Source organism: Capsella rubella, unplaced genomic scaffold (assembly GCF_000375325.1).
Source record: "Capsella rubella cultivar Monte Gargano unplaced genomic scaffold, Caprub1_0 scaffold_1, whole genome shotgun sequence".
In the NCBI taxonomy this organism is placed as follows: Eukaryota; Viridiplantae; Streptophyta; class Magnoliopsida; order Brassicales; family Brassicaceae; genus Capsella; species Capsella rubella.
In genome coordinates this window covers 649,801-673,587 of record NW_006238923.1, presented here as the reverse complement: position 1 = coordinate 673,587, position 23,787 = coordinate 649,801, and the positions used below count along the sequence as shown (strand labels likewise).

The following is a 23,787-nucleotide window of genomic DNA, read 5'->3' as shown; positions in this document are numbered from 1 at the left end:
ATGTGTCGACGAAGATGCTCATCAATCAAGTTGCAAAGAAAATTTAACTTCAAACTTTAATTTACTTTATCTTTATTTCAATGCTGTAATAGTGTGATGCATGCATCTACTTAAACCCTTGCTTTAGCTTTTATTTTGTTTTTCAAAAGCCTAAGCTATACAAATTGTATTGTTACTTGATAATGAGGTAATGTGATTGACATATAATGTCATGATTTTTCATCTGGCTCTGGTTTGAACGTTTCTATTCATTACACTATTTACTCTCTTTTAAAAAAATTAAAGTTACAAAATATCAATTGACAAACAAAAAAAATCTCCAAGATAAAGTGGCACACCCATTCATTTGTCTGCTCAAGTGGTCATTTGTTTTATTCAATTCCACTGGCTGTAATCATTTCTAGCCCCAGTGGCCAGTGGGAGAATTGAAGTTTTCAAAAGTTAAAACAAAAAATACAAGTTAGTCAAGGATTTTGGTATTACACGGTTAGCAACATATGCATACAATCATATCGTAAATTCCAATTAAAAATATTCCTACAATGTGTAATAAACAAGTTAAATACATTTGAATGCCTAAGCTTTACTGTTTGACAAGAAAGCAATCGTCTCTTGCGTAATTGAAATGCAAAAGACACTTAAAGAATAAAAAGTTATTAGTATGGCTTTTATACGAATGTGTCATGTCTTTGCTTCGTACGCGATATCTAGGTCAAACACGCCAATTCCAGCTCTTATGTTAATCCCATAGATCGATTTTTAGTATAGAAATAATAAAGAATTGTCATGACCAATGAACTTGGAATTGTATTGAACTAATCCATCCTCTTCGATCAAAGTAACTATATAACAACACCTATTTTTAACATATATTGGTTATATATGTATATTGATTGATTGATTAGGCTATATGAAATCGAATGATCAAGATGAAGCATGCGATGGCTGGTGCAGTGTTCCCATGAGCAAGGAAGAGTACCAGTGAGCAGAGAGTTTAGGGATCCTCTTGAGATAAGGATCCTTGAAGTCCACGTAATATAATCCATAGCTCTTCTCGAACCCACCAAATATCTCAAACACATCCATCAACGACCACTGAAAGTAGCCTTTTACGTTCGATCCTTTCCTGCTATGTGATCTTTTATACTTAGAATATGTCTGGCACAAATCATTGAGTGAAACTGTTCTACCCTTTTACTGTTACCTGAGTGAATGAAGCACTGCTTCAATGTATGAGCTCAGATACTCAATCCTCGTTGTGTCCTCAAGTGATGAGTTGTGAGAAGTCACCTGACCTGTAAATGAAAAATCAATCACCAGAGAGGGAGAGAGGTTTAAGCCACATGAAGTAGCAAACTAGCAAAAATCTGAGAGACAGAGAGAGAGAGAGAAAGACCATTCTCTAAGATGTAGACCGGAGGGTTTTCATAAGATTCTTTGATATGCAAAAGTATTTGTTGCAGACTCCATGGTGCGTTTGCATGCTGGAGGAAGTAAATCATCAAACATTAATCTTGTAGTCTCTTTTAAGTGATCACATATGAAATTGATATCTACATACAAAACCTCATTCTCGAGCGATGTGTTTCCAAACACTGCAACCGCAAATTGGAGAAACCAGAGTGAGCCATATATAACTAGATATTTATACTTTTTTCAGGATTTTAGCTTTAATTTTTTCAGACTGTATGATTCATATAATCTATGTAACTTACCGGTCAGTTCCGCGGCCGTGTCTGTGATCAAATCCTGAGGATTTGGTTTCAGAGAGGAAGAGTTGTCCTTGACGTAAACTGCCAAGTAATTTATCACTCCTACGAAATCAAACGCGCCCTTAACTTGTTCTGACTCCTCCTTTGTAAAAACTGGCAATCTTGACCCAACGTTGGTCCTCATCGTCTCAGGATAATCCCCAAACACCAGCGGATGTAATATCCTTTCGAAAACCGAATCAATTAAGAAACTCAACAATCAAAATATATGTTAACATCCATAAATTGGAATCTTAACTTTTAGACATACCAACCAATGTAGAAGTCATTCACTCTAGCTGTTGCCTGCTTATCCTCCACAGAGTCAGTTAAAGGGACAGTACCGTACGCGTATACGCTAATGCCTACTGATCCATGTTGCTTGTACTGTGTAATGAATGAAGAGGAGATACTGGCTGAGCTAAAGACAATGCAATGCATACGAAAGACAGAAAATTTAAAAGCAGAGAGAAGAACCTTGTACTGTTTCTTGTATAAGTTTGTTGCAGAAGCGTGTGCAAGCAACAGATTGTGTACGACAATGTAAGGTTCAATTGAAGAGTTTCCATGGGAACAATTGGATCCAAATGGAGGAGAGCATCGAGCAGGCGGTGATACACCCTGGTCATACCCTCCAAGGGCAAACACATTGGCCTCATTTATAGTAGTCCAGTGTAACACTCTATCTCCAAACTCCTTAAAGCAAGTATCTGCATAAGCTGTGAAGTCTCTCCTACAACCATTACAAGAAGATTGATAACTCAGTTTGATATCACCAGTCAGAATATTCAATTAGATGAAAGGAGAAGAGTCATACACGCTTTCTTGGCTGAGCCAACCTCCATATTCATCTTCTAGGGTCTGTGGAAGATCAAAGTGGTGCAATGTAACGTGTGGCTGGATTCCTGCTTAGTCAAAAGCAATCATTAAAAAATATGAAAAGCTGATCCAAGAAGACTTAGCTTCGTAGGTATTATATATATAGCTAACTAAAAAGGCTCAGGCTACAAATCTAACCATGAGAGATCAATTCATCTATAAGATTGTTGTAGTATTGTAGACCCTTGGGATTAACTGGTTCTCTTCCACCTGAAATAAACTCCAAATATCTAAACTGTAAAGCTTTCATATTGAAAATGCTTCGATTAAATTCTCAATCAATATGTGGACAACCATACTTGGTAAAAGCCTTGACCATGATATGGAAAATCTGTAAGCCTCCAATCCTATGTCTGCCATGAGCTTCACATCTTCCTGCAACATCCAAGCAATGTTACTGTCTGAATTTGTTACTATATCAAATTTCCATCTGTCACACTGGACGAACAGAGACGGAGACAGAGAGATATGTTATAGTAAATACTCTAGATGAGAAAGTTTCGGGACCTTGTATTTGTGATACTGGTCACATGCAACATCTCCAGCTACTACTCCGGAGTGTCCTACAATGACAGTTGAGCTTATGAATACCATTCTTGGTTAAATTATGAGTCTATGAGCAAGCAAAGAAATCAAACCGGCATGAGCTAAAACATCCCAAATGCTAGGAGTTCGCCCGTCTTCGTTGGCAGCTCCTTCCACCTGTTGTAAATCATGTGAACTAAACACTCTTTTATAACATGTCGCAGCAATGATTCAGGAAAAGGTTTTAAAGAACCTGAAAAGCTGATGTGCCAGAGCCAAAGACAAAGTCTGGAGGGAAGTCATGTCTACTGTATTGGAGGGACGAGACTGCTGCAAAAGCCAACGCCAGGAGAGGAAGGAGCATGAGACTGTTGTTCAACATTTTCATCTTTCTCTCTGGTTTTGTCAATAATTAAGCAAGCAAATACAATTATGAACGGTGATCAACCCATGTGGTATTATATATCTATTTAAGGTGGAGAAATTTAATTGAAACACGAAAGTTCCATTGTCTGTCTCTACGTTGGGACCAGTCTTTTTGACAAGTTTGATGAAGAAGTGTTCAAGTTCAAAACGTCGACCAATAAAAGGAAGATACGAAGCAACATTAGCTTTCAAAATGCCACTGTTTGATTCCTTCGCGTTAGTCTCTTTGTTCGGAGCCACACAATCACAGCAAACACTTAAATCCAGGGGGCGTTAATTCCTCTGCAAGGAGCCGTCTCCAGAATTCACTGGTCCCTAAAGGTCCAGCTACACAGACGTCGTTAATTTATTAAAAGGATAAATCGGAAGAAGAATATTAGAGGATATCTTCGATAAAAACATCATTCAACAAAGTAATGGATCCTGAACATGTTTTAAGGCAAGAAGAATATTACAAAACATCACTCCCAAAACTTGTCTCACTCTGCTTCAGTAACTAATAAGCGTTAAGATATGATCCACTTCAAAAATAAGCAGATTTTTTGCCCCAAGCAAGAAAGATGCTTCTCTTCTCTGTTTCTTTACCTGGATATCTCACATTTTACCTGCCAACAAGAGCTCAGGTTTAGATTTACACACTAGGCATCAAAATTAGATTAGCTATATTCATTTCTAAGATAGAATATGCACCTCGATGGACTCCTTGTGTTCATAGGGCTCTTGGCTGGGCTTGGCTTGCTCGGGCTCTTGCTTGCTTCCTTCTGAACCTGCGATACAGAAAGTTATTAAGATAACAAACAATGTAAAACAGAACTAATGTCATATTAAACGAGGGGTTAAAATTTGGATCTTGTTACTCACAGGAGGTAGAGGAGATTTTGATCTTGATCTTGATCTTGAACGAGATCTGCAAAAGTCCAAAATAATATACCCAGATTCAAAAATCCAAACACTTTATTCTGTTAGGTAACGTTCACTATGGTCCTTGATGCCTCTTCTATCTTATAGAGATCAAGAAATTGAACCCAAACAAAAAAGTAACTTAAACCAATCAACACCCCTACTTAGGGTAAAACAAAGAAGATTATTCAAAACCATGTGGCATAACAATTTTTTGTAGCAAAATGTGCCATGGACGTCCCAAGAGAACCGAGATTCCATATTGTCATCATCCATCGTGCCAATTTAGTTTTACTGAAATCCCGATATAATATTGTGATCCAATGTCTCCATTGTTATTCATCTAGCAGCAACGGAAATTAGTGAATACTACTATACTAGATAAGAAAGCCAGATAAAACAAAGTCTCTAATCCAAATTTTCCCATACCTCTGAGTCGAAACACTTGTGAACAACCAAGAATTTCCATCCAGATATTAATTTCCATTTTCTAGTCGATTGTATGTAAATCCATATCTATGAAACAAAACCATATTCTACTCAGGAAAGCAAACATCAGACTAAAACTGCAAGGTTAATCTCGAAATCTCAACCAGAAATGGGGTATAAACATTTATATATAGGGATGGAGTAGGAAGGACAATAATGGCTACCGTCTCAAAACATTACATGCTCAATCAACAAGGAACTTTGGAGTCATCAACAATGACTTTTCAAATCAGATTTTTTATTAACTTCACAGGAAAAATCTACTGAATAAGAAATGTAACCTGATGCAATTTGAAAAAGGGATAACAAACATTACCTTCTTGGAGACAGTGACCTTGACTTCGAGCGGGGACCAGGAGATCTCGAGGTAGATTTTGCAGGCGACCTACGTGAAGACTTTGCCTTTGGACTCCTGCTCCTACTCCTGCTTCGGCTCAAGCTCCGCCCACGGCTGCGGCTGCGACTCCTAGAATAGGATCTTCCCCGGCTAGGGCTCCTAGAATCCTTCCTCGAATCATATTCTCTAACCTAAATAGATACAGAAAACTGAATTTAAAACGCAAAAATGAAAAGATCACAATTCACAGGAAACTCAGCTTTCAACGAACCCGAACATATCCATGCGAAAACGCGTTTCGAAACTCTGTGTCATCGAGCTTTTTCACCTGGGGAAATTGAAGAATAAGAAAAAATTAGTAATTAAGGAGTACTACAACAAAGTCTAAACCACAGAACAGCAACAGGGAATATATCTCACCGCATACTTCATGTCCTCATAGCAGGTGTAATCCACAACTCCAGTTGTACCTACAAATATGATTGTCCAAGACTTAATTCTTTCAACTAGATTTAGAGGCACAAGATTATATGCGGACACTTACCTCTACCATCACGGTACACTTGTGAGAAACAGACATCCCCTCCTTTGCGCATGTGATCCTACAGGAAAGTGATTCGTGTTGTAATTCAGAAACCTTTGAAGATATAAGGGAAAATGAGAAGTTCATTATCCACCAGTGTGTACTCACCTTAAGATCTTGCCAAGAAGCAGATGAAGGCAAGCCTGTCACCAGAACTATGGTGGGAAAAAAAAAAATTAGAGACTATTCCTACAACTTTGGACCAAATAATGCTAATTCCAAGATTGCTTACCACGAAACTCTGATCTCCTAGATGGCCCACGACTACCACCATCGCCACGGCCATCACCGCGGCCACGACCACCACCACGGCCACCACCATTGAAACCACCCCGGGAATCATCTGATGAACGCCTCCCACCATGCGCTAATTCCACCTAAGAAAGGCCAACATTGATTCAGTTTGAAATTGATCAAATATCATGTTAAATTTACTTCAATGTGATTCAATACTAACCCGTAAACGGTGGCCATCAAAGTCATAGCCATCCCGACCATGGATAGCATCTTCAGCATCCCGAGCATCATCAAACTAGACAGGTTTTAAAAAGACAGATTAAAGCATTCATCCTCGAACCATCCCGAAAAGTAACACATAACTGGTTGGTAAGCTAACCTCAACGAAAGCATAGCCAGGAGGCCTTGGCGGGACCTTCAAATCAATTTGAACAACAGGTCCATACTGCAGCAGATGAAGAGAAAACGTTATGGAGACATCCTCAACAACGTTACAAGCCTAAGCACAAGATTGGGTGTGAGGAAAAAAAAAAACCGAGTCTTTACCTTACTGAACAAGTCTTCAACCTCTCTCTCGCGGATATCTCCAGGAAGGTTTCCAACATACACAGTCCTACTCGAACGGCTGCTCATTCTTCCTCTACCAAATCAAAACACAACTTCAAGACAAGATTCCGACAAGTACACACACACAAAAAAACAACATCAAAGGCACATAACCTAAGTGTAAGAAATCTGAAGCAGAGAAGGGGATATTCACCTGCTGGTCGATTTAGAGATCTCAGCCTCCGAATTTTGGGAATTAGGGTTTCAGAGCTGGCGGATAGGTTAATTACTAATAGTGATACCAGTGAAAAGAGCGAGTCACGTGCGACACGTGCAGTGACGTTGTCAAATTGTCAATAATCCAAAAAAAAAAACATCAAATTCCTTTTAAAAAAATACACAAAGGGAGCAACTTTAAATTCACACTAATCACACTATCATACATTCATCTTTCTCTTCCAAAATCTTGACAGCTTTCTGTTTTTTTGGCGTTTGAAAGATCCAATCTTTTTCCCACGATCAGGGTTTTGGCGGTTTAGTATTGCCTGCTGTTATATCTCCATTGATCAGAAATAGAAGAAGAAAAAAATAGTTCTTAAGCTTATTTATAAATGTCTCCGAAACATCTGGAATTGTCACAAAGCTCCGTCGAATCTTGCACCTTACATCTTCTCTCATGGCGGCCGTTTCAAACCGCATATTCGAAAATCCTGGATTCATCATCAGAGCCGCCACACAAACCGTATGACTCTCACTCCACTCCCAAACGCCCTTGTCTCTCCGACCGCTCCACCGCTTTCTCCATTGAAGCTTTTAGCCGCCTCTCCATAGCAGACGACGGCAATGGAGTGAAATCGAGTTACAAGAGAGGGAGAATCAGGCCTGTGGAGAGAAAACGGCGTCGTCGTGGGTCGAGATCGGTTTCTGGTCGAAGTAGTGATCGGAGCGGGACTCTTCGTTGCTGCTCTGTCAATGCTCAAGTGACCACTTGCTCTGAATTTCAATTCGCTGTTGGTGGTACTGATTCTAGTGGGGAGTTGTTCTGCGAAGCGAATTGGTCCTCCGATGTGAGTGAGGCGGCGCGAAATTCACGGAGAGATCGAGACTCAAGCGTTGGAGAGAAGGAAGGAGGATTCGGGTTAGGGTTTGGGATTGGGGTCGTTGAACCAATGGGTAACGATTCCGGTTACGGGAGCGAACCTGGTTACCGAGGGGATGCCGAAATCGGCTATGGTGATGAGGAAGAAGAAGATTCTAAGCCGTTGTTTTGGGGAGGTATTTATCTAAACCTCTCTTTTGTCTACAAGTAGTTACTGCAATTATGGGTCTCAGCTTTTGAAGTTCGTCTATGATCATTGATCGAGTTTGAAGATTTTGATTGATCCTAGAGTCTAAATTTGGAACCTTTATAGTTTAGACAAAGAGAAAGATGGTCTAATCTTGAATTTAACAGTGAGTTGTGGCTTTTGACCTCGCAATTTAACTGATCTGCATCTTTTGATCCGACTCGAGTGAAAATACTTTGAATTGTGTATTAGAAGATGGCTTGTTGGATAGGTACATTTGTCTATGACCAGATCAACTTGTGGAGATGCTTTGAAGACTATACAGTTTGAGTAATGTCATTTTCTCAGTTCACTTAAGTAATGTTTAGCTAAAAACTAGAAATTGTCAAAAAGTTGGTTTTAGGAAGATACTTACTTTCAAGGTATTTAGTTGCAAAGCCAAGCCACAAACTTGTTAGACCACTAACTAGTGTCTGTTTGAAATTGAAAGTGTTTGCCTTGAGATGGTATGTCTTTCCTCTGTGAGAAATATGAATTTGATGTTTGTTGTTTCTTAAGCAGATACAGAATCAAGCAAGGAGATTTGTGCTGGTGAGAAAAAATTCTCAGACAAAAAATCTCACTATAGATGCCGCCGAGGCAGAAGGAATGATTACAAAGCAGCTGTTGATTCCATGACTCATGACATCTCTTTACTTCATCTTCAACCTCATAGATTTGATCAAAACAATGCTGCTTCGTCAGGTGAGAGTGATGTTGATCCAGAGTGAGATGGGAAACTGCATTCAGAGTCTGCAAGCCTTGATAAGTTGTATATATATATATGTTCTCTTAATGTTTTGTATCCTAGAATAAACCAAGGTTCCATGTAGTTTCCTCCACGCCTCTTGTAAAATATGATTTTGTAAAGATACTAGACTACTAGTTGTTTGTTTTAATGTGAAGTGAAACCATAAAGTATTATATTATCAGATTTGGGTGTAGAGTTTAAGAACCGCTTATTGGGCCTAAATTAAACAAGTTATTAGCCCTATGATTGGGCCTGAGGTCCTTAACGGTAAACATAGCCTTAGGGTATTGTGGGTCGTGTACTCGTTTATATATATATTCAATCCCTAACCTCGCCGCGGGAAGAATTTCATCCTTTTAAGCCTCTGAGCGAGAGTTTCGTTTGAATCGAATCTGTGTGTGTAGGAAGATGACTCGAGGAGTAGCGGTGAAGTCGAGTGGAACTGGTGGTAAGAAGAAAGGAGTGTCGTTCGTGATTGACTGCTCCAAACCAGTTGAGGATACGATCATGGAGATCGCCACGCTTGAGAAGTTTCTTCAGGAACGTATCAAGGTCGGAGGTAAAGCCGGTGCTCTTGGCAACTCCGTTTCCATCATCCGAGACAAGGGAAAGATCACCGTCAGCGCAGATACCAACTGAGACAGAAAGTATAAATGAGTTAGTGTACTGATCTAGAAACTCTCCACAAGCTCGAAGATCAGATAGATAATAGACTAGAAGGATGATCAAGAGGAAGAAAGATCACCTTAGAGACTAGTATCAATGGTGGAAAGGGTTGATGACGATAGGAGACAAAAGAGAGAGAAGAAGATAATATTGCTTTCTTATTGAATGATGTAAAATGACAAGTTGCCTTCCATAGTACTCGTTCGTTTGGTCCACAAACCGGATCCAATGACGATTAACATTAAACCAGAACATTTTAATGAACCGGATTTAGCCATAAAGTAAATATAAGATAAGAGTAAGTATTTCCTATCACAATACTCCCCTCTTCAGCGCATCCTTGTCCTCAAGGATCAAAGGAAGGATACTTGTTGATGAAATCCTGGTAGAACTCCCAAGTTGCAGCCGCGGGTGTAGAGCCTTTCCACTGAACCAGAACTTTGGTGATAGCTTTGTTACGATACTTCACCATTTTTTTCTCTAAGATTGCCTCTGGTTCTTTGTCTGTGCCAATATCCAGCATGTACTGAGGCAACATTGGGGTAGTGGATGGATTGGGACAGAGCTTTAGTTGACTGACGTGGAACACATCATGAATGGCGGCGTGTGATGGCAGCTCTAGTTTGTAAGCGACTGCACCAACTTTGTCAATGACTTTGAAAGGGCCATAGTAACGTGGAGATAACTTGTGCGGCACATTGCTTGGTTTCAGAGAGTTTTGGCGGTAAGGCTGCAGCTTCAAGTACACAAAGTCTCCCAGTTTGAATGACCTGTCTGATCTACGAGAGTCTGCAGCTTGTTTCATTCTATTCTGGGCCCTGAGTAAATGAAATTTCAGCATTTGTATGACCTCTTCCCGCTTCTGTAAGCTACGGTCAACCACAGCGGATGGACTCTCTCCTGGCAGGTAAGGTAGATGTATAGGAGGAGGTTGACCATACACTACCTCAAATGGTGTTGTGCGGATAGATGAGTGGTAAGTTGTGTTGTACCACCATTCAGCAAGGGGGAGCCATTTACACCATGTTTTTGGTGCTTCAGCAGTCATACACCTGAGGTAAGTTTCCAGAGTTTTGTTCGTGATCTCCGTCTGACCGTCTGTTTGAGGGTGGTAAGAGGTGGAGAACTTGAGGTCAGTGCCGTGTACTCTGAACATTTCCCTCCAAATTTCACTGAGGAAGGTCGGATCCCTATCGCTGATCACATCTTTAGGCATGCCGTGGAGTTTGAAAACATGATCCATATAGAGTTGGGCTACGTCCAAGGCTGTGTATGGGTGAGACAAGGGCAGGAAGTGGGCGTTCTTGCTCAGCCTATCAATCACAACCAGTATACAATGTTTGCCTGAGGATGGGGGTAACCCTTCAACAAAATCCAGACTAATTGATTCCCAAACGCCTTTTGGAATTGGTAAGGGATTCAACAAACCAGGTTTTGCTGCATTATCATACTTGTTCCTTTGACAAACGTTGCAGTTGCGGACGTAGTTCTGAACCTCAAGACTCATTCTTGGCCAGTAGAATAGTGTCTTGACTCTGTGAAGTGTTGCGTCTCTACCGGAATGACCCCCCAAAGCAGAATCATGTAGCCATTTAAAGATCTTTGTCTTAACCTCAGCATCATTACCCACAACTAACTTTCCTTTGCGTCTTAATTCTCCATTGACAAATGTAAAAGCCGGGTGTGAAGAGGGTTTAGCTTGAATTTCAGAGATGATACCTTGCAGATGAACATCTGTTTGCCACAGCTGTTTGAGAGAGGCAAGAAGTTCATTATGGGCGTGAGACAGGACAATGTGCAACAGCTGAGCTCCTGTGACGCGCGAGAGAGCATCGGCTGCGTGGTTCTCTTTGCCTTGTTTGTACTGTATCTCATAAGTATAGCCCATCAGTTTAGACAACCACATATGTTGAAAAGGGGTAGTTACCTTCTGTTCCATGAGGAATTTCAAGCTTTTCTGGTCTGTGCGGATAATGAATGGACGATGCGCGAGGTAGGCATTCCAGATCTGGACGGCGTGCACAACAGCAAGCAATTCTTTTTCATAGACCGAGAGGTTCTGGTGACGGGGACCAAGGGCACGACTGATGTAACAGATAGGGTGACCTTCCTGCATCAACACTGCACCAATACCCAAATTAGAGGCATCAGTCTCAACAACAAAATCTTTATCAAAATTTGGCAAAGCTAGAACAGGAGAAGTGGAGAGGGCATTTTTCAGGTTCTGGAAGGCTGTGTCTGCATCGCTGTTCCATGAAAACCCATCTTTGCGCAGTAACAGTGTGAGTGCTCTGGCAATAATGCTGTAGCCCTTTATGAATCTCCTGTAGTAGTTAGCTAACCCAAGAAAGCTTCTAAGTTGTTTCTGGTTTGTAGGGGTTGGCCATTGTTCCACTGCACGGATTTTGCTAGGATCTGTGCTAACACCTTCAGCAGAAATGAAGTGTCCCAAATACTCGATCACAGTAGCCCCAAAAGTGCATTTAGATGGCTTTAAGTACAATTGATGGGCGCGGAGTATGAGGAAGACCTGTTGAAGGTGATGCAAGTGCAGTTCCCAAGTTGGACTGTAGATGAGGATGTCGTCGAAAAAGACAAGGAGGAATTTTCTAGTGACATCTTGAAAAATATTGTTCATCAGTCCTTGGAAAGTGCAGGGAGCATTAGTGAGGCCAAAAGGCATTACTAAATACTCATAGTGGCCAGAGTGTGTCTTGAAAGCAGTTTTGTAGATGTCCTCGGGTGACATACGGATTTGGTGGAAACCTGCGCGCAAATCCAGTTTGGAGAAGTATCTGGCACCACCAAGCTCATCTAATAAATCTTCCAGCAAAGGTATTGGATACTTATCTTTGATTGTTTGTTTGTTGAGCCCTCGGTAATCGACACAAAGGCGCCAAGTACCGTCTTTTTTCTTGACAAGCACAATAGGTGAGGCGTATGGACTTGTGCTGCATTGGATAATGCCTTGTGTGATCATTTCTTTCACCATTTTGTCAATGGTGTCTTTCTGTAGTGAAGAGTAGCGATAGGGTCGCAGGTTCACTGGTGTAGCATCAGCAGAGAGAGGTATCTTATGGTCAAAACCTTCTCTAAACGGAGGCAAACCAGCAGGTTCTTCAAAAATGTCGTGAAATGATGTCAGCAGGTATTGGAGGGAGGGATCATCAGCCATTGTTGCTTGGCGAGCAGAGATGTGAGACAGCAAGGCTTCGGGTTGTAGTGGGGTGTGATCCGAGGAGTCAGATATGATCTGAGCCTGAAGGAGAGCATTCTGAGGTGCGTGGAGCATAAGTTTGTTCAGGTTGCTTCCTGTAATCTCTGTGCAGCCAGCCTTGGTGCCTCGCAGCACATGCTTGATTCCATCCAGTTTGAATTCCATGCGTAGGTTCCGGAAATCCCAGAGAATTGGACCAAGGGAGACAAGCCATTGTACACCGAGCACAAGGTCATAGCAGTCAAGTGGTAGGGTCCGGATCTCTGTGGTGAAGTGGTAGCCCTGCATTTTCCATTTGAAGGCTGTACATTTGTGTTTGGTGATGAAAGAACCTCCAAGTGCTGCAGCTACTGTGATGGGTCGAGTTGGTTCGAGCAGACAGCCTATCTCGTTTGCTGTATCAAGGTTGAGAAAGGTATGTGTGCTGCCAGGGTCGACAAGAATAAGCAGCTTGCGTTTACCGTAAAGACCCGACATAACCATACATGTGAAATGTGATGATCCTTTGAGAGCATTAACTGAAATCACAGGACCGGGTTCACAAGTCTCCTCAGCTTGTGCTTCCAAGTGGTTAGTAGCCATCTCTTCTTCGTCAGAATACTCATCCTCATCTAATTCAACAACAAAGATTTGTGATTTCTTGTGTTTCAGGTGGTGGCCAGGTGAGTATGGTTCCTCACAGAACATACATAACCCTTTGGAGCGTCTCTCTTGCATTTCCTGGTAAGAGTATTTTCGTGGTGTTTTTTCAATGGGAGTTTTGGGAGGAAAGGTAGGTTTGTAAGATTGGTGTTTAGGATTTTCTGGGGAAGGGAGTAAGGGCGAAGTGTTTGGGTTTTTGTAGTAGGTGGGGTTGTTGTGTTTGGGGGTTGGGTTGAAGGGAGCTCGGGACTGTTTCGGTTGTGAGTGGGTGAGGTAGGCTTCGTGGAGAGATGCAAAACGAGCAGCCTCAGAAATGTTTGAGACGTCGAACTGTCGCACATGGAGAGCCAGCTGCGGGTTTAAGTTAGCGAGGAAAATGCTCAGTGTGTGTTGGTCTGGAAGGGCCAGCTTTGTCAACACCACTTCGAATTTCTCCAAGTAGGTTTCGACGGAATCATGACCTTGCTTGATGCGAACCAGATCAGAAAGCGGGTCCGTGTATGCCTCAGCAAATCGTTTAGACAATGCAAGGATGAAATCCGACCAGGAAGGGAACACGCCGTAGCGGGTGTTCATATAGTTGTGAAACCATTGAAGCGCTTTACCCTCCATGTAGATAGACGCTAACTGTACCTTCCCCTCGGGAGGAGTGTTGTCGAGCTGGAAGAACTGCTCGCAACGGTAGATCCAGTCACGTAGAGAAGTGCCATCAAAGGATGGAAAACCGACTTTTGTCAGGCGAGAGGAAAGGCCGTGAGGTGGGGGTTGTTGTTGTGAAGGTCGTTCTGTCACCAGCGGGCGTTTTCCAGTGGACCCAAGACCTTCGTTTGTCAGATCTGGTGGGACTGGTTGGCGTGGGAGCTGAGACGTTGCCGTCACACCGCCGGACTCAGTCATCTGTGTTTCGTCGTGGCTGGAAGACCCGACGTGCTGCTTTAAAGCTTTTGACAGCATAGATTCGAGAGAGGAGTGAGATTTAATCAGATCCGATTGTGAGCGTACCAGATCTGCAATCTGGTTTTTGATCTCGTCGGTTGACTGTTTTTGGTCCTCAATCTGTTTGCTCATGGTCTGAAAACGAGTAGCGTGAGCGTCAGCCATGGGAGCGCTGGTCTGAGGGTCTGAGGGCTCTGATACCAATGAGACAGAAAGTATAAATGAGTTAGTGTACTGATCTAGAAACTCTCCACAAGCTCGAAGATCAGATAGATAATAGACTAGAAGGATGATCAAGAGGAAGAAAGATCACCTTAGAGACTAGTATCAATGGTGGAAAGGGTTGATGACGATAGGAGACAAAAGAGAGAGAAGAAGATAATATTGCTTTCTTATTGAATGATGTAAAATGACAAGTTGCCTTCCATAGTACTCGTTCGTTTGGTCCACAAACCGGATCCAATGACGATTAACATTAAACCAGAACATTTTAATGAACCGGATTTAGCCATAAAGTAAATATAAGATAAGAGTAAGTATTTCCTATCACACCAACTTCTCTTTTCTTCTCCCTCACGTCTTTATGAACCCTAGATTGCTCTTAAACTGCAAAAATATATACTAGGTTTTCAATGGGTTTTTTTTATTTCTGGATATTTGAAATAAGGTACTTGAAGTATCTAACGAAGAAGTATTTGAAGAAGCACAACCTCCGTGATTGGCTACGAGTGATTGCATCCAACAAAGATAAAAATGTTTATGAGATACGTTACTTCAGGATTGCCGACGAGCCAGCTAGTGACGAAGAGGATTAAGCTCCATCTTTTTCATTCCTTTTTAGTTACACTTAGACTTTCTCTGAATATTTTTTCTGCTCAGAACGGACGACGTTAATTATATATATATATATATATAGTTTTTTGACGTTAATTATTTATTCCTAAAGAAAATTTTATGAGTGGCATTTGTGTTTTTTGGAATGATTTGATGGTTAAGAATATTGACACAAAAATGTATCTGACCCTAAAAGAAAGACTAATGGAATGGCCGACTATTTTTTGAGGCCGTGTTGGTTCGGCAGAATTGAGTGGTTTGCGACTCAAGTTACGAGTAGAAAATATCTAAATATTTGCTTTTATTTTTTATTGATCTTATTATCGCTAATAACATTAATTTCTTTTAACAATTATGTTTATCTATATACATATGCTAATTTTTATTTTTATATATTTACACTTTTGATGATGAGAACAAAAAAAAAAAATCAAGATCAGATATGTTTGTTTTTGGGTGAAAACAATAGGAGTATTTTGTCTATAATTAGATTTGTTAACTATGATTTAATTAATTTTAATCCATATAGTTACATAGCAAAACGGCTTGTAAAAAAAAGTAACAATTTTAATAACAAGTTACAAACTAAAGTTAGTTTCACTGTAAACCCTAAACCCAGTTAAATTTAAAAGAAATTAAAAAAAAACAATAACTTTGGGTGAAAGCCTAAATTGACGCAGCCTCTCTCTGCTCTTCTTCTTCTATAAAAACCCTCTTCTCTTCTCTATTTCTTCTCATCATACAAAGCATTCTGAAACCAGTTTAGAGAGCAAGAGAGGAGGATCAAGCTTCTTCGAGATCTCGTTAGTAATCTCTTCTTCTCTGCGGCTTCGGACAAGAACCTGTGAAACCTCTCTTTCTTTCTCTGTTCTTTTGTTTCCCTTCAAAACTCGTTAAACCCATAAACCACAATGGCTCGTTCTCTCTCCAACGCTAAGATCATCTCCGTCTTCGTTTCCGAAAAGCTCTCCAACGCCGTTTTCAGGTATAAACAAGCTCCTTCCATCTGAATGTATTGCTCTGTTTTCTACTCGCTATAACAAAACGGTGACGTATTTTGTGATCTATTCAGACGAGGGTTCGCCGTCGCAGCCAAAACGGCGTCAGATGGGAGCGTTTCGAGCGGTGGAAACGCTTCTCCCGCCGTGATGAAGAACAAAATTGTGGAAGCTTCAAGCGACAAGGCGCCATGGGTTCCAGACCCTAAAACCGGTTATTACAGACCAGAAACCGCTTCTGAAGAGATTGACCCGGCCGAGCTACGAGCTGTTCTCTTGAACAACAAGCAATAAATTAAATTTTAAAAACCGTTGTTGTTTTTGATTAATGCTATGTTTAATGAGGAGATCAAGGCAAATGGGTTATGATCCTTTGCGGTGAACCCGAATCTTTAATTCGTTGCCCTTTCTGTAATAATCGTATTGTTTGATCTATCATTTATATTATATGAAAAAAAATTAAACTTTTAAAGGTTTTCCATATACGAAGTTTTACTATGCCTCACAGTCAACAAAATAATTTATGAAGAAGTTATAATTTTGTTGGGTTTTAAGTTATAATGTGTTGTCATGATGGTCTAATAGAGTTTAAGTTTTCCTTTGTATGAAATAGCATAAAGCGTCTCAACTCAACATCCAAGAGAGTTACATAAAAAACAGAAAAAGGAAAATCATGTGTTTGGTAAAAAATAGTAAGAGATTAGAAGAACACCTATTTAAAACGTCTATCATCTTTCGACTAATAGCACCACGACCAATATGTCAAATTTGGGAAACTTTAAATATATTTTTGACCATATTTTTTCATTCATTCTTAGACTTTTAAATGTGATATTGGAAACCTAAACTTCAAAAGTTCTGGCGTAAAATGATGTATGAACGATCGTTAATTCAATAGTATTTAGAAAGAAAAAAAAAAAAAAAATGTCAATCTTTAGGTTTTTTTTTTTTCTCACACAAACAAATCAAAGCCATTAAAGCCATAGACAATGCGACCACACGTGGCAAGTCATGTTGTAGTGGGGGAAATGTTGATCATAGAAACATATAAGTAAACGATTAAAACAGGCAATAGAGAAAATAAGAAGCAGAGAAGCTCTTAAACTTGTGAGCCTCAGAAAATTAGCTTTAGGGTATGAAGACCACATAACTTCCGTGTTAATGGTTGAGATTTGAGAAGAAGTGGCTCATACTAAATCCCAAAGGCCACCATGCAAAAATCAAAGACATAAAGAAAAGTTTTGTAGCCTCACATTCTTAACTAAACAGCGACCCTTAAGCTAAATATCGGTGTATTTTGTTTCAGCACGATCCAGATCTTTATTTGACAAAAGCAAATACATGTTTTGCCAATTTCCCAATGAATCTAAATTGTATCTCCTTTGAGAAACAAACATGACACCGCAACAACAACAAAAGAGCTATCTTCCTGTTTCTCCATCTTCAAAATACTGATTAGAACAACCAGAATTTGAGCTTATACGAAAGATTTTCCGACGATTGTAAATTTGTTACCGAGTTTACATTTAAACTTGTGCTCATGTTCAAGTTTGATCCAGGTACCTTCAGTTAAGGATATTGTCGACTCTATTAAAGATTGTACCTTCACTAGGCTACATTCCTCTCCAAAGAACTCTATTGTGATATATCTGACACTAAGAACCAAAGATCTAATAGACATTCGTAGGATGCAACACACAAACCATTGATAAATTAAATGATTGAAGAAAGAACAATAACGCTTCAAGCAAGAGTTAAGATTCTGCAATAAAAGGCTAAACCTTTAAACCGAAGAAACAAAAGGGTTTCTTCCCAAGTTCTCCTTAATCGATTTACAATCAAACCCACATCCACACTGTGGCGACTCGTAAAACTCATCGATCGCGAAGTTCGCCGATGTAATCCCGACGGAGAACTCGAGTTCGTCACCATTCCTGATAACCTCGACGATGTTGAGCCACAAGAATAGAACTTTGACCTTCACGCCGGTGAGCTTGGTGAGCTTGTTCTGTGATATGTAGCCAGAGATTGTTGATTTGTAATCCAATTGGTACGATCCTTGAAGAGCGAAACTGCACGAGTTGTTGAAATACGCGTGAAATTTGCCAGTGGATTTATCTAGATCATATGATACGACACCTTTAGGAAGGATCCCCACTGGAAAATTGTAGCTTTGGAGGAGAGTGTACGCCGTCGGCAAATCGTCATCTGTAGCGGCGGCGATGAATGGCGAATGAAGGCAGAGAAAGAAGAGGAACGAGACGACTGAAATCGGAAGCAGAGTCATGTCAATGAAAACCCAAATTTTGAAAGTCCGTAGCAACAACAGTGATTTGGGTTTTAGGTTTATCCCGTTTGGATTTCGTTTTCCGTCACTTTCTCGGTAACAATTTTCTCTGGGGAAGACGTGAGAGCCTTTTGTAGCTATCTGAATCATAATTCAAGCGACCATTTACACGACACCGTTTCACTTAACTACTGGACACGTGTCACCTGTGAGCACATGAGGTGTTTTTTGGATTTTGTAAGAATATTATCAAAGTCTTTTTTGTCGTTTTGTTAACAAAATTAGCAAAAATATATATATATATCTTAGCAAGTTTTTTTTATGGAAAGCAAGGTAGCTGATTAACCAACAAAACCTAATTATTTATTTTACAACTCATGTGGTTGTGTTTATTTCAGTGAAACATAATCTTTTTGTTTCTCTTTAAACAACTGCGTCGTTTATTAATTTTGTTATGCATATTAGCTTTGAGGCCATCTTCTCTTTATTTTATTTGATGAAAAGAAAAACAGCTTTAAGACCCATTGGGCTTCAAGAGGAAGAAAAGAGCCCATTATAACAATTATACCCACAACCACACTGTGGGCTGTCCACGAAATACTTCGCCGAGAACTCCTCGGAAGCAATACCAACGGAGAACTCGACATCGTCTCCGTCACGAGAAACCTCGGAGATGTTGAGCCAGAAGAAAAGCACTTTGACGCTTACCCCCATCAACCTCATGATCCGTCCTCTTGTTATGATGCCGGAGATTGTGGGTCTGTATTTGACCTTGTACGACTCTATAGGGAACTGACACGTGCTATTGAAATGGACTTTGAATACGCCGGTTTTTCGGTTTAGCTCGTAGGCTCGGACCCCTTCTGGTAGTATTCCTCGTGGTAAGGTATAGTTTTGGAGAACCTCGTACACACTTGGCTTTTTCTGGCCGTTGACGGATAAAGAAGTAGAGAGAAAGATGATGGAGAATATCAAAATGGACATTGTGTCTTCTTCACTTAGTTTTTTCTTAATCTCTGTGGTTTTGCTTTGGGTTTGTGTCTCATCTAATTATCGTTAAACTTGTTTTGAATGTGCTTAATTATAGTAGTCGGCTTTGGGAAGTCTTTGTGTGTTTACTGTTTAGATTGAAGAAGTAGTTGTGTTCTTTCTTTTTTTTTTTTTTTTGTCATCTTAGAAGTAGTTGTGTTCAGGGACGTTGTGATCTGACTGTGAATGGGAAAATAAACGGCCAAGATTTGATCGGGCTAATAGTCACGTGTTATAGTTTGAGCAAAAACGACGTTGTTATTTATGCTAAACAATTTCATTAAATTCGTATTTTGTTTTCAAAAAAATGTTAACAGTTACATTACCTTGGCATTGAGCTTGGTTTTCGGCTAGAAACACTATCAAATAAAAATAATACAGTTTCTTCAAATTAAATTAATAGGAGAAAGTAATTGAGAGCAAAATCACAAATTACTATGAGATTAAACCGCTGGTGTAAGGCACTCCGGTCTTCCAAATCCAATCATCTTCAAGGAATAGACCGGTAATCGTGAAATTAGCTGCCTCAGTCGAATTAATCACGTGATAACCAGGCCATGTAACCCGGTTTGTAGTGTTTGAACCCGGTCCGGTATTGTTATACTCTGCATAATACAAAGTACTTAACGCGAAATCGCCGTTCCATTCTCTCCAGCCAACCGGTTCAAGGAACCCGTCTATGTACGATTGCATGTAAACCGTTCTCGAATACTCTTTCCACGGTCGACCCAGATACGTTTTAACCGTATAGTTACTGGAAACTAGATCATCCGCGGGTCTAATCGTACAATTGTGGATTGACGTACCAGTGTTCTGGTTCGGATCAGACCGGCCCTGCGCAGTGATGGCGTTGAACTGGTTTGGCATCGGTTTTCTCGGGTACAAATTACAGTTTTGAAACACAACTGCGGCGTTTCCGAATATGAAATCGACCGTTCCATAGACGTCACATTCTCTATAGAACTGTCTTAAAGAATGCGTGTAGAGCGTATCTTGATAAGCCTCGAAACTGCAACTATAGAAGATTGAGAAATCTGCACCGCTCCGTAACGCAACCGCCTGGTGTTTCTCTGGTCCGGCCGTGTTCCGGAATGTCATGTTCACCGCCACGAAGTTCGGTGCTGTCACAGCTGAAATAAATAAATAAAAATTCATGTGCACGATTAGTTATTATCAATTGAATCTAAAATATCATTATATTGAATGGCTGCATCATCCAACTATCTTCTTTTTTTAAAAATTATCATAATGCTTATAGTACACTCAGTATTATTAATGCATCTTGTCCCCTTATTCACCGCTTTCAATTCTAATCTTTTTGACCTATAGTTGAAAATGCAATAATTAAAGGCAACTATACTTACGTACTCGAGAAATTAAAATATCATTGGGAAATTAATTTTAAGATCTCGAGACATTATGATTAATAACATGTGATTGTGTGACGTACCAAATGTGGCGGAGTTGAAAGTGGTCCAACCGTCGACGACGCTTCTGTTTCCGGTGACCACCGTCTGATTGATACCGTCGCCGATCATCATCATGTACCTTTTGTTCTTCGCGATCGAGATGTACTCTTCGTAGATTCCCGCCGTCACGTATATCAAGAAGAAACCACCGCTTCCGTCGGTGTTGTTCGGAGCCGCCGATATAGCCGCGGTGATGTTAGTGAAATTCCCGGTCCCGTCTTGGTTCACGGTGACGATATCGCTGATCAGAACCATGCTTCCGTCGTCTCCGTCGCCGTCAGCGAGTTTTCTCCTGCTGAGCGACTCGTAAACGGCTCTTGTTTTCTCCGTCATCTTCAACGGTAGAGCTCCGTTACGGAAGAGACGGAGCGGTTTGGTGTGGGTGGATGATCCGGATCTCGAATGGGCCCAAGCGAACCCGGCGGCCCGTTTCTTCTTCTTTGGAACCCATCCTTTGGTGAAGAGAGCGAGCGAGACGCCTAAGAGCTTCGTGTCGTTAACGAGAGGCAACGCGACTCCGTTTCTTACGGTCCACGTGGCGGAAGAAGAAGCGGCGGTGGTGAGTCCCTCGAGACACGTCTGCTCGTTAGTCAACGCCGCGGAGAGAAGCGTCTGGACGTCGTCGGCTTTGGGAAACGGCAACGCTTTGAAGGAGGATCTTGCCGACGTGTCGTTAACGGTTTCGAACGACGTCAAGAGATAATCCATCGTTAGACCGGCGAGAAAACGGCAGTCTTGGAGAGCTCTGATAACGGCGGGTTGCGATACATGAGCGTTGCGTTTGATGTATTTATCGACGGTGCGAATGAATTTTCGCGATTGCGATAGCGATTTGCGGATAGAGAAGCGGCCGTATTGTTGAACATTGCCTTGGCTGTGCGGGAAAACGGTTTTGCAGTATTTAGGATCCGGCGTCGTTTTACAGATTGTGGAGGAGTTGGATAGAGATTGAGAAGAAACTAGAAGAAGCGATTGAAGAAAGAATGATAGTGTGATGAGAATGAGTATCGGAGAATCCATTGTTATTGTTACCGGAGATTTTATGTGAATAAAAACTTTAGGTTAAGTGGTTTTATATAAGTGTGTTGATGATGAATTGAGGATGAGGTATAGGTCCATCTTTTTAATATAATATATTTTGTGTATGAAAACTATGATATTGTAATGCTATTATTAACCCGAGTCAACTCGTTTGGGAGTCTTAAAAACGCGTAGGTTGTTTAGAGATAGTGATCTAATAATCATGGATACTCTTGTCTGTTTATCAAATATGCCTAGCTGTTATTGCATAACCATATGTTCATTCCATCTTAAGAAATATTTAGTATTAATGTATCGAGTAACTACTTAACCTAAAGTGGTATCGAGTAAACACATTATCATAGTAGCATGTGTTTTATATTCCGTAAACATAAATTTTGAATTAAAATGATAAACTTGTTAAAAGTATTAATTTTGTTGGTCTTGTTGTTGAATATTTCATTCAGTTTCTCTAAGTACCGAAAGAAACGAAACAAAAACTTTATTTAGGGTCTTATTTTATGGGAGTCAAAACACTCGTTAATTTTAAGTAAACTGTATGTGAACAAATAATGTAATTGCGTATCTGGGGCGGGTTTATTTGTAATAACGAGTTATTGGGTGTTAATTTGTTTTGTTTAATAGTTGTGGCAATGTGTACGTTGACAATCTGTTCAATAATTTAGCAAGCCCGATAAAAGCATATCGATGGTTCCAAGTCCCAACCTAACAAGATATAGAAGATACAAAAGAATTATACCTATCCTAGTCTCCTTTATAAAATTACTACTGCTAACTCCAAAGTGTTGGTATTATACTACTATTTATCTTCTAAAACGATCCAAATGTACTCGTACGTAACTGTAGTTAATGTCCCAACGATCATCTAACGTAGTTATAATTTCATCTGTTTAATAAAAGACTGATGCAAATAATTATAATCGCAGAGTTAATGAAATTGTAACCGTTGAGCTTTGATGAGCTCACAGTAAGCGTTTTTTATATTAAATAGTTCTATTAACCAGTAGTATAATATAATTGTGGGTTTCATATCGAAAACTTAAGTTAATTAATTTAAAGTATGTACTAGTAGTAGTAATGTAGTATAATATGTTGTCAGATATATATAATTGTCATGGAACACAGTTTCAAAGGCAGAACGGTCCGGAAACGACCGACTCTTCTGGCCTAGATTTGTAAATCATAAATATGATATTGTAGAGTAGTTGCATATTCTTTAATTCCAAATTTTCTTCTTCGTATATAACTTATTATGGGCCATGTCTTTCGATTATACATACCAGCCCAACTACTATACTGGACATGGATCCAATCGATGAACTTCCTCACACCAAATATGCTTCTTCTTCTTCTTCTTACTAAAAAGCTACAAAATGTTTGAACACGACGTAAAAAAAGTTATGACATCCGTTAGAAAATAAAAGACGTTGGAAGTGTGGAACCGATCGATCACCGCAGATTTGCCATCAAGATTTGCCTCTATCTATTATGGAGAGCATGAATCCTAAAACGTATAAAACGACAAGCCGGTCAAACTGACCCGGTTATAACGTATAGAATGACTCTATTGGCACTATCGGTCCATTTATTCAATGTACTACTAGCTAGGACTCATCACATGCACGCAGCATGTACAGCTCCATTTTAATATCAATCTTTTTTTTTTTGGCTTCATCACTCCTTTGTTTGTATATATACATCTACATATATATATATATATATGTTTACTCATCACTTCGGCGATATTTATATACTTATCGAAAACCACATTCCCTATATACAGCCCTAATTCATATCAACAAAATTCTTTGTACATATACATGATATTTGGATTTGGTAGAACCGTAGAAACATCCGATATTGAGATTCTTAATAGTTTTGACAACAAAAAAAAAAAATCTTGATAGTTTATACATATG

At 40.1% G+C, this 23,787-nt stretch overlaps 7 protein-coding genes across 14 annotated transcripts; 2 read left to right on the top strand and 5 right to left on the bottom strand.

Annotated features, from left to right (window-relative positions):
• Positions 1-552: 552 nt before the first annotated feature.
• LOC17899542 (beta-glucosidase 11) lies at positions 553-3,844 on the bottom strand. 6 transcript variants are annotated; one of them, XM_023788851.1, is made up of 13 exons: positions 3,409-3,844; positions 3,269-3,332; positions 3,138-3,193; positions 2,930-3,005; positions 2,769-2,840; positions 2,569-2,656; positions 2,229-2,484; positions 2,023-2,138; positions 1,716-1,936; positions 1,567-1,595; positions 1,397-1,484; positions 1,205-1,295; positions 553-1,129 (listed from the first exon to the last, which is right to left on the bottom strand). In XM_023788851.1, the coding sequence occupies exons 1-13, from the start codon at positions 3,541-3,543 to the stop codon at positions 925-927; spliced, it is 1,497 nt and encodes a 498-aa protein (XP_023644619.1). In that variant the 5' UTR covers positions 3,544-3,844; the 3' UTR covers positions 553-924. The 6 variants fall into 6 exon arrangements, with proteins under 6 accessions (XP_023644619.1, XP_023644621.1, XP_023644622.1 ...); XM_023788853.1 differs by having other exon boundaries at positions 553-1,126; XM_023788854.1 differs by having other exon boundaries at positions 3,269-3,351; positions 3,409-3,549.
• A 103-nt stretch (positions 3,845-3,947) lies between these two features.
• Positions 3,948-6,967, bottom strand: LOC17899292 (serine/arginine-rich-splicing factor SR34). 3 transcript variants are annotated; one of them, XM_023788859.1, is made up of 13 exons: positions 6,888-6,967; positions 6,674-6,767; positions 6,507-6,572; positions 6,348-6,422; positions 6,123-6,267; positions 5,999-6,045; positions 5,852-5,909; positions 5,728-5,777; positions 5,579-5,635; positions 5,287-5,498; positions 4,443-4,488; positions 4,272-4,348; positions 3,948-4,186 (listed from the first exon to the last, which is right to left on the bottom strand). In XM_023788859.1, exons 2-13 carry the CDS (start codon positions 6,758-6,760, stop codon positions 4,183-4,185), a joined length of 924 nt encoding a protein of 307 aa, XP_023644627.1. In that variant the 5' UTR covers positions 6,761-6,767; positions 6,888-6,967; the 3' UTR covers positions 3,948-4,182. The 3 variants fall into 3 exon arrangements, with proteins under 3 accessions (XP_023644627.1, XP_023644628.1, XP_023644629.1); XM_023788860.1 differs by having other exon boundaries at positions 6,674-6,786; positions 6,888-6,921; XM_023788861.1 differs by lacking the exons at positions 3,948-4,186; positions 4,272-4,348; positions 4,443-4,488 and adding exons at positions 4,642-4,824; positions 4,911-4,997.
• An 80-nt stretch (positions 6,968-7,047) lies between these two features.
• Positions 7,048-8,942, top strand: LOC17898768. Its single transcript, XM_023788862.1, has 2 exons — positions 7,048-7,948; positions 8,521-8,942. Exons 1-2 carry the CDS (start codon positions 7,285-7,287, stop codon positions 8,727-8,729), a joined length of 873 nt encoding a protein of 290 aa, XP_023644630.1. The 5' UTR covers positions 7,048-7,284; the 3' UTR covers positions 8,730-8,942.
• Positions 8,943-15,773: 6,831 nt separating this feature from the next.
• LOC17897466 (late embryogenis abundant protein 2) lies at positions 15,774-16,518 on the top strand. The gene is made up of 2 exons (XM_006303401.2): positions 15,774-16,029; positions 16,117-16,518. The coding sequence occupies exons 1-2, from the start codon at positions 15,956-15,958 to the stop codon at positions 16,334-16,336; spliced, it is 294 nt and encodes a 97-aa protein (XP_006303463.1). The 5' UTR covers positions 15,774-15,955; the 3' UTR covers positions 16,337-16,518.
• A 1,177-nt stretch (positions 16,519-17,695) lies between these two features.
• LOC17897257 lies at positions 17,696-18,453 on the bottom strand. The gene has a single exon (XM_006305566.2). It carries the CDS (start codon positions 18,327-18,329, stop codon positions 17,826-17,828), a length of 504 nt encoding a protein of 167 aa, XP_006305628.2. The 5' UTR covers positions 18,330-18,453; the 3' UTR covers positions 17,696-17,825.
• A 407-nt stretch (positions 18,454-18,860) lies between these two features.
• Positions 18,861-19,313, bottom strand: LOC17896658. The gene has a single exon (XM_006306260.1). The coding sequence runs from the start codon at positions 19,311-19,313 to the stop codon at positions 18,861-18,863; it is 453 nt and encodes a 150-aa protein (XP_006306322.1).
• A 326-nt stretch (positions 19,314-19,639) lies between these two features.
• Positions 19,640-22,014, bottom strand: LOC17897094 (probable pectinesterase/pectinesterase inhibitor 7). The gene is made up of 2 exons (XM_006306085.2): positions 20,809-22,014; positions 19,640-20,488 (listed from the first exon to the last, which is right to left on the bottom strand). Exons 1-2 carry the CDS (start codon positions 21,845-21,847, stop codon positions 19,794-19,796), a joined length of 1,734 nt encoding a protein of 577 aa, XP_006306147.1. The 5' UTR covers positions 21,848-22,014; the 3' UTR covers positions 19,640-19,793.
• Positions 22,015-23,787: the final 1,773 nt, after the last annotated feature.